This window comes from Sorex fumeus, unplaced genomic scaffold (genome assembly GCF_029834395.1).
Source record: "Sorex fumeus unplaced genomic scaffold, SorFum_2.1 ptg000007l, whole genome shotgun sequence".
Classification (NCBI taxonomy): domain Eukaryota; kingdom Metazoa; phylum Chordata; class Mammalia; order Eulipotyphla; family Soricidae; genus Sorex; species Sorex fumeus.
Genome location: NW_026606064.1, coordinates 35,299,892 through 35,313,512, shown reverse-complemented (window position 1 = coordinate 35,313,512; position 13,621 = coordinate 35,299,892). Strand labels below are relative to the sequence as shown.

Genomic DNA, 13,621 nt, shown 5'->3' with positions numbered 1-13,621 from the left:
AGGGGACCATGGGATGCTGGGAATCGAGCCCGGGTCAGCCGCATGTAAGGCAAACGTCCTACCCACTGTGCTCCATCCCCAGGATAGGTTTTCAAAAAGCAGTACTAGGGGTCAGAGAGATAGTATAAAGGCTAAGACACTTGCCTTATATGCAGCTCACTCGGGTTCCATCCCCAAAATGACATAAGGTCCCCAGAGACCCGCCAGGAGTGATCGTTGAGTGCAGAGCCAGGAGGAGGCACTGAGCACCACTGGGTGTTGCCCAAAAACAAATATCAGGAGGACGATGTATTTCAGGTAAGCCATTTGTAGTTAACATCACTTCAATGGAGTACAACATTAAGAGTAAGTGCAGGGACTGGAGAGACAGCTCAAAGGGCTGAGGGCATGAGCTAGAACCACTGGGTTCAAGCTCCAGCACCCTCTGGTCCACTGAGCATCAAGCTAGGAGTAGCCAGAAACACTGCTGGGGATGACTACAAATCAGAGACAAGACAGAAAGCCCAGTGAATGGTTGGACTGAAATGTACCAGAGCTAGTCCAGCAAGAAGTTATCTTGCACTTTAAGTGATGCTCTATCCACCTGTTGCTCCATGACAAAGGCAAATAAAACGTACTTTTACTCTCCTTAGAAGGAAACAGTGGTGGTGGAAAATGGGCACTGGTGGAGGGATGGGTACTCGATCATTGTATAATTGAAACCAGGCACAAAAATTTGTAAGTCTACAACTATACCTCATGGTGTTTCACTAATAAAAATTTAAAAAAAAATAGAAGGAAACATCTATAGAATTGCAATGCTCCAGAGCAGTGCTTTTCTTGAATACTTTGGTCATTTTCTTTTCTTTTTCTTATCTTAATTGCTTACACTGTTGAATCATGTTAAAGGGGAAAAAATATAGGTTTTACCTGTAGGCTCTCCTACTTGGCACTTAGCAAAATAAAAAAGTAACATTCTTATTTGTATTTGTTTGGGGACTATGCCCCCAGCTATCCAGGGCTTATTCCTGTGCTGACAGATCACTCCTGGCAGTGCTCTGGGGACCATATGCAGTGCTGGGATCAAACCAGGGATGGCTCTGTTCAAGGCAATGCCCCTCTCACTGTACTGTCTCACTAGCCCTGTAGCACTGTCCGCCCCCCCCCCCCCCCCCGTCCCCGTTGTTCATCGATTTCCTCAAGCGGGCACCAGTAATGTCTCCATTGTGAGACTTGTTGATACTGTTTTTGGCATATCAAATGCGCTGCAGGGAGCTTGCCAGGCTCTGTTGTGCGGGAAGGATGCTCTTGGTAGCTTGTTGGGCTCTCCAAGAGGGGCGGAGGAATTGAACCCGGTCGGCTGTATGCAAGGCAAATGCCCTACCCTCTGTGCTATCACTCCAGCCCTAGAAAGTAACATTATAATGTGAAAATTAACAGATTCAGAAATGGTCAGCTTTTTCTTTCATTCCTTCTCCACTGTGCTATGATTGTCAAAGCCTTGTTATCAACCTTGTGCATGATCTAATACTTAAAACATAGGAGAGAATTATTGAAAGAGACAAGGGCTAGGAGAGGAATTTTATCATTGTAACATGAATTTAATACTCGTGCCTCATTGTGGCATAGTGAGCCCTTTTGCATGGTTTTGATGTGTATATCACCACTGTGTACAATGGCAGAAATAAGGATGAATAATTAACACTGTGTTAAAAACCAAGTTTCAGTGATAGTATAGTGGGTAGGGCATTTGTCTTGCATGCGGCTGACTCAGGTTCGATTCCTCTGTCCCTCTCTGAGAGCCTGGCAAGCTACCAAGAGTATCCCACCTGCATGGCTGAGCCTGGCAAGTATTCAATATGCCAAAAACAGTAACAACAAGTCTCACAATGGGGACGTTACTGATGCCCACTCAAGCAAATCGATGAATAGCAGGAGGACAGTGCTACAGTGCTACATAATAGAGTAAAATAGCATTTGAAATTAAAAAAAAAATCTTACTACACTTGCAAACAGGAAGTCGATTGTGGTCACATACCTTCCATAGCATCTACCCAATTGTTTTTGTCCCTTTTCCTCCCACGGTCCCTCCTTCCAAGATGGCAGCATCTGGAAGCTTGTTCATGACAGTCATCCTGGGGGACAGAGTGAAAAAGCCAATCTAACTTTTCTTCTCTTTAGAAGAGATAATTTTTTTTGCCATAGTGGCAGACATAGCCCATAACATTGGCATTGATTTAGTTTGCAGGAAATTGCATTCTGCCCCTTTTCCCTAAGATGAAAAATGTTTCCCAGATGAGTTCCTTTAAAGGAGAGCTGTAGGCTAGGGAAGCAGTGAGAACCTGTGCTAAAAATGCAAGATCAAGGTAGAGCAGATTCTTCTGAGACAGAAACAGTTTTATTCAGATGGCCCATAGCTTCTTCATTTAGAGCACTTGGAAGATGTGACAGCAGGGAGTAAGTTCCAAGGAAGATGCCAACTGTTGGGGAAAGTGAACAGGAGCTTAGGGAGGATGTCTTGGAGGCAAACTCTGTTCAAATGAGATCTCTGAGGATGGAGATGCTTTATCTCTCTGCCTGGGAGATGCTTTATCTCTCTGCCTGGGAAAGAGCCATAGGGCTACCAATTGGAGATGGGGAGAGAGTATGGGCTTCTGGTCTTGGGGAAAGACCGCCTTTTCATGGTTCAAAATAGACTCCATGGGTTAAAGGCTGGTTTTTTGTTCAGGAGAATATTGATGGAAGTCAGGTGAGGTGGGTTGTTGTGGAGGTGAGGGGGAGCGCTCCGTTGTGAAATGCAAATTCTCCGACATTCAAGGATTGCTGTGCCAAGTCAAAAGCCATTTCTCTCATTGGTCCTCACCCCTGACATTAATCAGGCCTGAGAATTTTCTAGCAGATCCAAACATAATTAGCCCTGACAACTGAAGTCAAATCCCATCTTTGGGAGTGACCTAGTTCTTTCATAAGGCCATGGCATTGGCCCTGCCAAACCTGGGGGTCCCCCCCGAGTCCTTTCCAGCTGGTGGGTCACTTTCTTGTCACAGACAATACAAAGGAGAGACAGGGGCTTGGTGAGTTCCCAGCCCACCCTTGTCATCTGCAATGCCTGCCATCCTGGGAATTTTCTGAGTAAACACTCCCCAGATTCCTGCTGAAACTTCCACTCTCTGCTTTTACATCTGACTGCTGCCTTCTTAGTGGCTGGAAATTTCTCCCAGCTGCTGGGCGGGTCCAGCTAACCTCATCCCCACCTCCATTTTTCTGGCAGCTGCTCAAGTTTTCAGGATTGTACCACACAGCAATCAAGCGAAGGGCTCTGATTCCACCCTGGTTATTTTTGGCATCTAGGCCCCCTCTCCTATGCGGTTGGGACGTATGGGGTAACCTTTTCCTGTGCAAGGACAGTTGAAACTGAGCCCTGACCTGCATCCATTCACCCAAACTGGGGTTCCCCTGCCCTCCTGCTTGGCCTCGCTGAGAACCCTCGTGAACCCTCTTCTCTGCCAAGCCCCTTTGTCTCTGATGTGAGATGACTGACTGTGTATTGACTGTGGCTTATTGTTTCTCCCCCCCAGATTGAAAACATAGATGCCTGCTTGAATTTCCTGGCAGCTAAGGGAATAAACATCCAGGGGCTGTCTGCCGAAGGTGAGTCAGAGCGCTTTCTCCAGAGTCACCAAGCTGCCTTTCCCATCCTTGGGGGTGCCCACCTGCGGTTCCCTGAGGCCAGAGGTAGCATGAAGATCAGGAATGCTGGTGGCCTCTTCTGGCTTGGGGCAACCCCAGTGTGGCACCTTGAGGAGGCCAACTTTTTGTTGGCTTTGCTTAGGTATTTATTTGTTTGGGGGGCCATATCTTGCATGCTCTAGGGCTATTCCTGGCCCTGTGCTCCAGGGGGACTCCCACTGCTGCTCAGGGGATCTTATCTAGTGCCGGGGATTCAATCCGGAGTTGGTTCGATGCAAGTCATATACCATAACCCCTGTACCAGCCCTCCAAACCCATGATGTTCTCATTTTATTTTATTTTTTGCTTTTTGGGTCACACCTGGCAATGCACAGGGGTTACTTCTGGCTTATGCACTCAGGAATTACTCTTGGTGGTGCTCATGCTGGGACTCGAATCTGGGTCGGCCGCGTGCAAGGCAAATGCCCTGCCTGCTGTGCTATTGCTCCAGCCCTTTCATTTTATTTTTAAAAATTTATTTATTCGGGTTTGTGGGCTACAGCCTTGTGGTGCTCAGGGGTCATCCTGGCAGCACTTGGGGAACTGAACTAGGGTCAGCCACGTGCAAGAAAAGCACCTTCGTCCCTGCAATATCTCTTCAGTCTCTGAGGATGCCAGCTTTTTGACAAACTGAAGAATCTCTCCAGGAACACAGCTCCAACCCTTGCCAGGCATGGCTGTCAGGCCCTGCGGGGGTGTTCTGAAGGGAGGCTTCCCCCTCTTTGAGCCAGACTTACTCCTGCACTGCTGATTCGATTCTCCCCACCAACAACTCGGTTAATTATCAAGCTGGGCCTTATCTGTGGGAGCGAGAACACTTAACCACAAAACATATTTAAACTGTACAGCTAGCTCCCAGGGAAAAAAATGCCTAATCCTTATCCATTCCTTTTATGAAAAGAAGCAGTGCTCTTCCTAGCTCTCAAAAAAAAAAGTGATTTATTAACAAGATGCTACATTTTGACATCCTGATGAGATTTTAATGAAGTCAAATTTGGTGGCTAATTAGCACATGAGTGTTTGCCATTCAATTAGGTATAGGCCTGGAGCTGGCAGGGCCAAATTCTCAGCCGCCGCCTCCTTGGCGGGCAGCGTCTTGCCCTGGAAACTTTCACTGTCCTGTTGGCAGATCCCGGCACTGCCAGCGTAGAGGCGGTCGTGCGCCCCAGCAGCCTCCCGCACTCATTACACTGCACCTGGCTCCGGTTTCCCAGAACAGGTGAAGCATTTAGGGCTTCACCTAGCACTGCTTTTCCCTGGCTGGATTGCTTTTGGAAAAGATGCCTGTTGCCAGCAACGCAGGGTGTCGGGGCGGGAAGGAGGGGAGCAGCTCCCCGGAGCAGGTAAGTTTCCCAGTGTGCTGGATTCCAAGGTGGGCACCTGAGGTCAGAGGTTGGTCCTCACCTTTGCTGCAGTCAATGAGACCAGTTTCCTGCCAGTTCCTCTGAACTCTTGTCTCTTCCTGAACTGGGGACAGACTGGGGCTACTCTGACAGTGTCACATCTCTGAGGGAGATTGGGGCTCTGCAGGGCTCAGATGAGACCCAGATGTTTGAGAAGCAAGAATGGGATGTCCGCCCATCCTGGGCTCTGAGCAGAAGGTCATGTTTAAGCTTCCTCTCCCTGAATTGTGGGCTGGTCCTCAGAGGGGTGGGAGGGACGCCCAGGGGATTTGCACCTTGCTGGGGCGTGGGGTGCCCAGGGTGCTTCTGTGGATGGGTCGGGCGCTGTGAATTTTCCCGGTGAGGAAGGAAGGCATTTATCTTCCTGGGGACAGTGCATGTCCTGGTGCTGGCGGTGGTGCTGGGGTGGAGGCCCCTTAGGTGAGAGAGACTTTTGCAGACCCTTGTCCATTCCCAGCCTCGGTCAGCAGGAAGTCTTAAAGACTGTGCCCCACGCACACACATGGGCATGTGGATTCCTCAGGGCAGCTTCATCCTGGGTGGCCTAGAGATGTCCCCATCGCCCTGCTTTCTGCTGCCTGTGTCCCCACCTGCCAATCCCGTCTGTCCTTTAAGGCCTTGAAGATCTGAGTACAGTAATCATTTGTCAATTACTGTACTCAGTAATTACTGAGCACAGTAATCATTTGTCAAACGAGTTAGTACCGCGTGTGCTCCTGAGGCTGGGAGGGATGTCAGCCCCAGCGCCTGGTCTGAAATTGGAGTTTGCGCTAGCCGGAGGTTATAGATGAAGAAACTTTGGCATAAAGCGGTGATAAGGGACATCCTCAAGGCCTGTAGCAAGGGAATGGCAGAGCCTGGACTGGAACCCCATGTAATTTCAGATCTGATTGTCAGGGTGTCTTTGGGGACAGCAGGACTGAAAAATCTAGGCCTGCCAATTAGGTGAACTCAATCAGAAAAGGTTTTTGTTTTGTTTTGTTTTGGTTTGGTTTGGTTTTGGTCTCTCCAGGAATGCTGAGGGGCTACTCTAAGGTTCTGCGTTTGGGGGTGGGGGAACCATCCGTAGTAGAGTTTGAACCCAGAAATCCTGCATGCAAATTAGACACTAAGTCCATTGAGCTATCTCCCTGGGCCCTTTCATTTTAATTGCTTGGGGGCCACACCCAGTGGCTTCATACTCAGAGTCTCTTTCTGGCACTGCTCCAGGACTGTCCTATGCCAGGGATTGAACTCTGACCTCCTACATGCAAAGCATGTGCTATCTTCTGTCTCTGTAATTCTTTTTACCCTGGAACTTTTGGCACCATGGGGAGAGACGACTAACCCTGTGTCAGTGACAGGACAGGTATGGGAGGAATCACAAGGTATCAGGTGGGCAAAGGGCTGAGCTGTCCATCATGGTGGTATGATCACTGAGTATTTCCAACTGTGCTCAGGAAAACCCTACTCTCCAAACTTCATGAATTTGACCAGATCCCTTAGTCCTTGGTGGGCTTCAGGCCTCACACTGGCTTGAGTCGGTATACTGGTGGCCCCCAAGCTTGCTCATTGGTCACTTCAGAGTCAAAGTGAGACTCAGGGCTCTCCCAGCCCCAGGGTTTTAGGAGTGGGGTGGGGCAGGACCACCTACTCACTTCCTGCTCTGCCTCCTCGGACTGAAGTGGTAGAGTGTAGTGTGGGTCACTGTGACGTGGCCTTCCTCTTCCTGAGAAGTTGCTGCTATCTGCTGACCGCTGGTGGACATCTTTCCCCAGGCTCTGGCGTCCCTCCCTAGACTCTACCAGAGCACCCCAGTGCATCATTCCCACCTCACCACTTGGGCCAGGGCTCACCTTGACCCCCCTAGGAGGTGGCTGATCTCCATCATGTGATTCCATCATTACCTACTGCAGGGAGAGCAGGAATGTGTGGGCGCTGTGTTCTGAGGGTAGTAGGGGCAGGGACCTTCTCCCACTTGCTGGTCCTTCGGTGGAAGCTCCTTCAAGTCCCTCTGAGCAGACTGGGACGCTGTCCTTCTGGATGCCTCACTTGGAGAGATGCTCTTAGGAATATGTGAAGGAGTGCAGGAACCCCATTTTCTAGTTCCTGGGTGAAGAAAGCAAGTCTCCTTAATCATATGTCATCAGATTACACATCAGCTTACAGAGAGAGAGAGAGAGAGAGAGAGAGAGAGAGAGAGAGAGAGAGAGAGAGAGAGGAGAGACAGACAGAGAGAGGAGAAAGACAGAGAGAGAGAGACCTATTCAGATCTTCTCCCAGGGACTTTTGAGGGAGAAGGTGATGATGATGATGGTGGGGATGATGACAGTGATGGGGCTGGTGCTGAGTGATAAGGCTGACTCTGAACTCAGCCATCCTGTGGGAAGGTGACTAGCCCCACCTTCTCTCAACTCCTTAAACTCCTCAAGCCTCTATACTCACATAGGCCTTATTCTCACTTGACAAGCTTATAAATAATAAGAATAGAAACTATTTGCTGAGCTAAGTGCATTACCTCTTATTTAATCTCCTCAGCAATCTTCTGGGGTCAATACTTTTGTTACCTGCCACCTTACCGAGGAGAAACAAGTCCCCAAAGGTTAGAGTATCTGTGGGCAAAGGGAGCCACTGGCAGATTCGGTGAACCCCGTGTTTTCTCCTGCTCACTGCTACCCACATGCCTGTCCCCGGCCTCACCCAAGGAAAGACACCATCGCGTTAAGGAAATAGTGTCCTTTGAATGCTTCTTATTTTCCTTATGAAGTCGACTGGGTGCCCCCAGGCTCCTCCTCTGATGAAAACATCAGCAGTTGGAAAGCCCCGGAAGTCCCTCTCTGCCTTTTCCCCCTGGCGACTGAAGCTGGGTTTGGAACTGGGCGGGTGTCCGCACCTGTCCTAGAAGCATTTCAGCTGCTCGGGCCCTGCCCCGACCTGCCTGAGAGCTCATCTCACAGAGCCTTTGTTTCATGCCCTGACGACGAAGCTGTAGGCCCATGGGATCCCCTCTCCCCACCGCTGCTGTGGGGGGATGCTACAGGTTTGGGGCACTGTACTCACGGTCCTTGCTCCTCTCTTCCTCCCATGTGCCCCTGCACCATGCTTGTGTGTTTGGAGACTGGCCAGAGGCTGTGAGCCGGGCCCTATCGTGACTGTGGTGGATTTCAGGCTCCTGCCAAGCCTCTCCCAGATATCCTGTCCACCTGCCATCACCATCTGTTAGCCTGTTCCTGAGAAACCCTGGCCACCGGACCCAGGAGTTTTGAGAACACCAGAGGTTGTTTCTCCCTGACCCGTGCCCATCTTGCAGCAGCCTAGGAGAGGAGGTCCTAGGGAACAGGCTGCTCCTGTGTAGATGGTCCCCATTTGCAGGGCTCATGCACGTGCCAGGCACAGAGTGGTCACATGAAGCCCAACCAGTTGTACCAAACTGGCCATCATGCCTGCTAGTGAGAGGGCCAAGCTAGTGGTAGCTTCAGAGTCCAGCAGTGCCCACAGAAAGCAATGATCAGCTCAGCAGGACCATGGAGGTGGGGTGGTGTTGGGGGAGGTGGGGTACTTCCCAGAATTGCAACTGTGACCCCTGGACATTCACCCAACATTAAAGGAAGGCAAAGAGACAGCTGGACAGGGGATGGGGCATAGGTCCTAAGACAGGGGCAAAGGAAAAGCTTTGATCAGCCGGCCAGGAGGGAGAAATGCATGGCAGCTCCTTCCCGATGCCCCTGGGGAAGGAGTAGGTGCTTTTGAAATGAAATCAGTTGCTGAATTGAATCACTCAGACCTGCTTTATTGTCCCAAGAGTCAGAGACCTAGATGCAGAGTTGGCTTGGCCTTTCATCCAGAGCCAGAAAGCCGGGAGGTCTCTCTAGAGCATTAGAGGAAAAGCCATGCAGGGATGGTTTCCTTTTCTTCTTGCCCACATCTCCTGTGATGTGCCAGGAGGGCAATGTTGGGTCCTTCTCCTCAGAGGCCCCAGAAGCTGTTTTCTCACCCCCTCAATCCTCTTCTCCTCTGGGCTATCCTCAGGCTCAACTCAGGAAGCAGAGCAAGAGACTGTGAGAGCAGGGTGGAGAGTTATGTGCTGAATGTAGGTTATGTCGACAGCCCATGCGGAGAATGATGCCACAGAACCCACAGCCCCAGTCAGCTGGGCGAGCATTACGCAAGCAGAGCTTGGGGAATCCAACAGGAATTCGGCAATGCCCGCCCCCGTAGCGCCAAATCCTCTCTTCCCTGCAAAGCGGGTTTCTTTACATTGGATTATTCTGATGCTTGTGTCTCTGTAATCCAGGCCTGAGGTTTTTCTGAAATAATGTTGACAGAAAAGAATCCTGTTTATCCTAACCTTTGTGCCCAGCCATCCCTGCAGAAGTCTCTGCAGTGGGAACAAAGAGATCAGTCAGAACCCAAGCCATAAAAAAGGAGTTGAGGCAGTATGGGCTGTAGTACAAACTGGCGAAAGGCACAAGTTTCCACAGTGCTAGCCACAGACAAGAAAGGAGGGCAGGACTCCACGTGGTTTTGGTGACCACCAACTGGCTAATGTCGCCTTGGCCGAGTCCATTTTTTTTTCTAAGTCTATATTTTGCTTTTTTCTGGAAATCAAGAGAGTGAGGAGAGCTGATTTAAAAAAAAAAAAAAAAGCTTTTTCCAAGTCTTGGTGGCTGTTGTGAGGGAGACATTTTTGTGGCGGGTGGCTTTTGTTTTTAGCCTGTTATAGCACAGGGCTCACTGAACACAGACAAAAGCCATTTGGAAATGTGGAAAGAACCTACTTCTTACTATTTTGGATTCTGTCTGTGAGAGACCACCCAACACACGGACTTTGTGGCTTCTAACTCCAAACAGAGCATCCATCTACCACTCCTGAATCATTTGTGCTCTGATAATGAAGCATGCAAGTATTCACCCACTGGTGAATGATAAACAAATGTGGTATGTCGCTATGACAGGCTATGAATCAGCATTATAAAGAAACAACCAGGAGAAGTGCTTGAACATGGATGGATAAACCTTAACAGCATGCTCAGTGGAAGAAGCCAGATACATAAGAAGGGGCCAGAAAGATAGTACAGTGGGTACTTGCACTAGTACAGTACACTTGCCTTGTACACAGCCAATTGGGGTTTGACCTCCAGCATCCCGTATGGTCTTCTGAGCACCACCAGGAGTAATCCCTGCAAGTCCTGAGCATCACTGAGAATAGTCGTCCCCCGCAAACCAACCAACAAAACAACAAAAACAACGCCCCAAAACCCCAGATGCACATGAGGACGCATTGTCTGCTACATTCAGAAAAGGCAAATCTGTGTTTTTTTGGTCTTTTTTGTTTTTGTTTTTGTTTTTTTTTTTTTTTTTTTGCTTTTTGGGTCACACCCGGCGATGTTCAGGGGTTACTCCTGGCTCTGCAGGCAGGAATTACTCCTGGTGGTGCTCGGGGGACCGTATGGGATGCTGAGAATCAAACCTGGGTTTGTTACATACAAGGCAAACGCCTTACCTGCTGTGCTATCACTCTAGCCCCAAGAAAAGGCCAATCTGTAGAAATAGAAATCAGAGCAGTTGCTGCCCAGAAATCGGCACAGATGATGGTAAGGGTTTTTCAGCGTGATGGAAATGGTCCAAAACAAGTTTTCTAAATTTATTTTAAAAGCGTTGTATTCTTAATTTTGTAGATGTAAATCTTAGCTTAGTAAAGCCATTGGAGCGATAGCACAGCAGGTAGGACGTTTGCCTTGCATGCAGCCAACATGGCCGACCTGAGTTCGATTCTTCCACCCCTCTCGGAGAGCCCAGCAAGCTGCCGAGAGTATCTCCCCCGCAAGGCAAAGCCTGGCAAGCTACCTGTGATGTATTCGATATGCCAAACACAGTAACAAGTCTCACAATGGAGACGTTACTGGGTCCACTCAAGAAAATAGATGAACGACGGGAGGACAGTGACAGTGACAGTGACAGTAAAGCCACTAAAATATGATATTAAAAAGAATCCTTCACCTTAAAAAAAATACAGAGCATTGGGGCTGGAAAGATAATTCGGTGGTAGAGTGCTTGCCTTGCACATAGCTGAGTCAGGTTCTATTCCCAGCACTGTATAGGTTCCCCTGAGCACAAAGCCAGGAATAAGTCTTGAGCTGGGTGTGCCCACCCCCCCAAAAAAAACTACAAAAAAAATCAGTAAAGATAAACATATTCAATAGCCGCCCCCCACCCCCAATAAAAGTCATCTCCATTGAGTTTTCTCAGTAGGAGATTTTCCAGTATTGGTTTCCTTCTGGGTGCCAGTGACCCTAGAGGAGGGGTGGAAAACAGCAGGCGTTCTGAGGGGGCCTCAGGCTGAGAGATCACTGTCTCTGGACCAGGGAAGGAAGAACTGGATCAGATACTGTCCTGGGTCCTTGGCCCTTATTTTTTCCTTTACTCTCTTAATTCTCCTGACAAACTTGTGGCAAAGTGCAACAGGAAATAGGGTTCTTGGAAAGAACCTTGAAACTCAAGCAAGTTTCAGCCTTGTGGAAACTCAGGCTAGGTATGATGAATAATGAGCTACAGTGATTACAACATGAGTTTTTCTCTCGCTCTGAAAATCAACAATCTTTACTGAGAAGCTGCCGCTACCACTGAAAGATGTATTTGTGGGAGTAAATATTTCTGCTCCCACAAAAAAGTCCCCCCAAAAAGAGATGGTTTAGGGAAGAGTTGCATGGGCAGACAGTGACTGACTGGCCAGGGTGGTTGGGACAGGACCACAGGGGTTGACAATGTGCCATGCCCTGAGTTGGGCTCAGTAAGTGCTGAGGATACACCATCTCTTTGCAGGAACAGCCTCTGGGAGCACCCAGATATTCAAATGACTCCCTCTATGGCCTTTCTTGCATGTTTTTAATAACACTGAGGATTGCTGGACACATTACCTATTGAAATAGAAATTTGTGAAAGGAAAAATATGTTTCTGTGCTCACTAGCTAGCTTAGTAAACAAACCATTGCTTTGAAGTTCACTGCCCATGATGGGTGTGTTCGTCAGTGCAGTGACACAGTGCTCGGGGGCCAGAGTTTGAGCCAGAAAGAACCAGGTTTGAATCCCGACTCTGGCATTGATTTACTGGAACAGGTTATGAAAATCTCTGAGCATCCATATGTCTTACAAATAAGAGTGAGACAATAAGACTTCGCAGGTTGTGGGGATTAAGGGAGATTTTACAGGCAAGAAGTTTAATACGCGCTCATTGGAAGTAGCTTTTGTACATATCACCTACATAAGCTAATGGCAGTTATCTAAGGCGTAGAAATTCTATAGAGAGTTCATCTCAATGCTATGGTTTGTCTTTACTTTTTCTCCAGAAGTTTGATTTTGAGGAGAAATTATTTGGTTTTTCAAGTTTGGGGTGGTATATTTTGGACAGGTATTAGCCTGCATGCCATTCTTGATTTTGCCCTGAGTGTCTACCACTGTCTCCCAAAGGACATGGGTTTTCCATTTTTTGCTGAGGAGTCAAAGGAACCATCTCATCACCCCTCACTTTCTGTGGCCCTGATAAGCTGGGAAGAACAGTTAGAAGGGGAATGGTCGCAGTTGTCGGCTTCTCTTATGGTTTCCATAGGAGGGACAAGGAAGCCAAGCTGAGGAGTAAGATGAACTGGGAGCCTAGCCACCTCCTTGGAACCCTCTCTGCCTCTTGCATGGCACACAGTGATTCATAAACATCCTCATTTGTCCAGATCAATCCTGGCTTCCATTTGTCCTGGATGGGTTAAAAGCTCCACCTTTGGGGGCCAAAGAAATAGTGTAATAGGGAGGACTCCTACAAGAAGTCCTCACAGGTTCAATCCCCAGCACCACAGATAGTCCCCAGGACCCTACCAGGATTGACCCCTGAGCACAGAGCCTGGAATTAAGCCTTGAGCACTGCCTGGTGTCGACCAAAAACCAATAGGGGGAGAGGGAAAGCTTTATTCTGAAAAGCAGCGAGGTTTGCATGATAAACTTATCATAGTAAAGACCCTCATCTGGAAGGCTGAAGCAGAGCTGGGTGGGAATCCCATGCAAGGAGATTCTGGGGAAACCATGACCCTCACATCACCAAGGAGAGAGAAGGACATCACAGAATGGAACATCTCTGCTTCCAATGTGCCTTCACACTCAGGCTTTCATTTGCAGAACTGCCCTGGGTGGTGCTACGGGCTCTGCTGTTTGGTCCTTGAGATGATGTGACTGGTCAGGGTTGCACCATTCGTGAATGGCAGCACCTGGACAGGAACTCACACTTGGGCTTTTTTCCACATCCTGTGTTCTCATCAGTTCTGTGTCACTGTGGGAACTTGCAGGGCCCGGGCCCCAAGAGGCTTCTTCATGCTCCTATTGTCAACTTCTGGAGAGAAGACAGTGCCACAGCAGGGTAGAGCGGAATGCAGCCCGGCCTCATCAGATGAGACCCCCAGCCCTGATGTAGCCTTTCCTTCATGCACAGAAGTGGACTGCTTTCTGAGGGCCCCATTCAGACCTGGGGTCACTCAACTGGGTCTTAG

General features: G+C 48.9%; 1 protein-coding gene across 7 annotated transcripts in view; it reads left to right on the top strand.

Annotated features, from left to right (window-relative positions):
- Positions 1-13,621, top strand: part of NAV2 (neuron navigator 2) — an 822,647-nt gene that overhangs the window by 539,066 nt on the left and 269,960 nt on the right. For all 7 annotated transcript variants that reach the window (XM_056130622.1, XM_056130618.1, XM_056130629.1 and 4 more), the window contains one exon: positions 3,558-3,630. In XM_056130622.1, the coding sequence (XP_055986597.1) occupies positions 3,558-3,630 (73 nt within the window). The remainder of the gene's footprint in view (positions 1-3,557; positions 3,631-13,621) is intronic.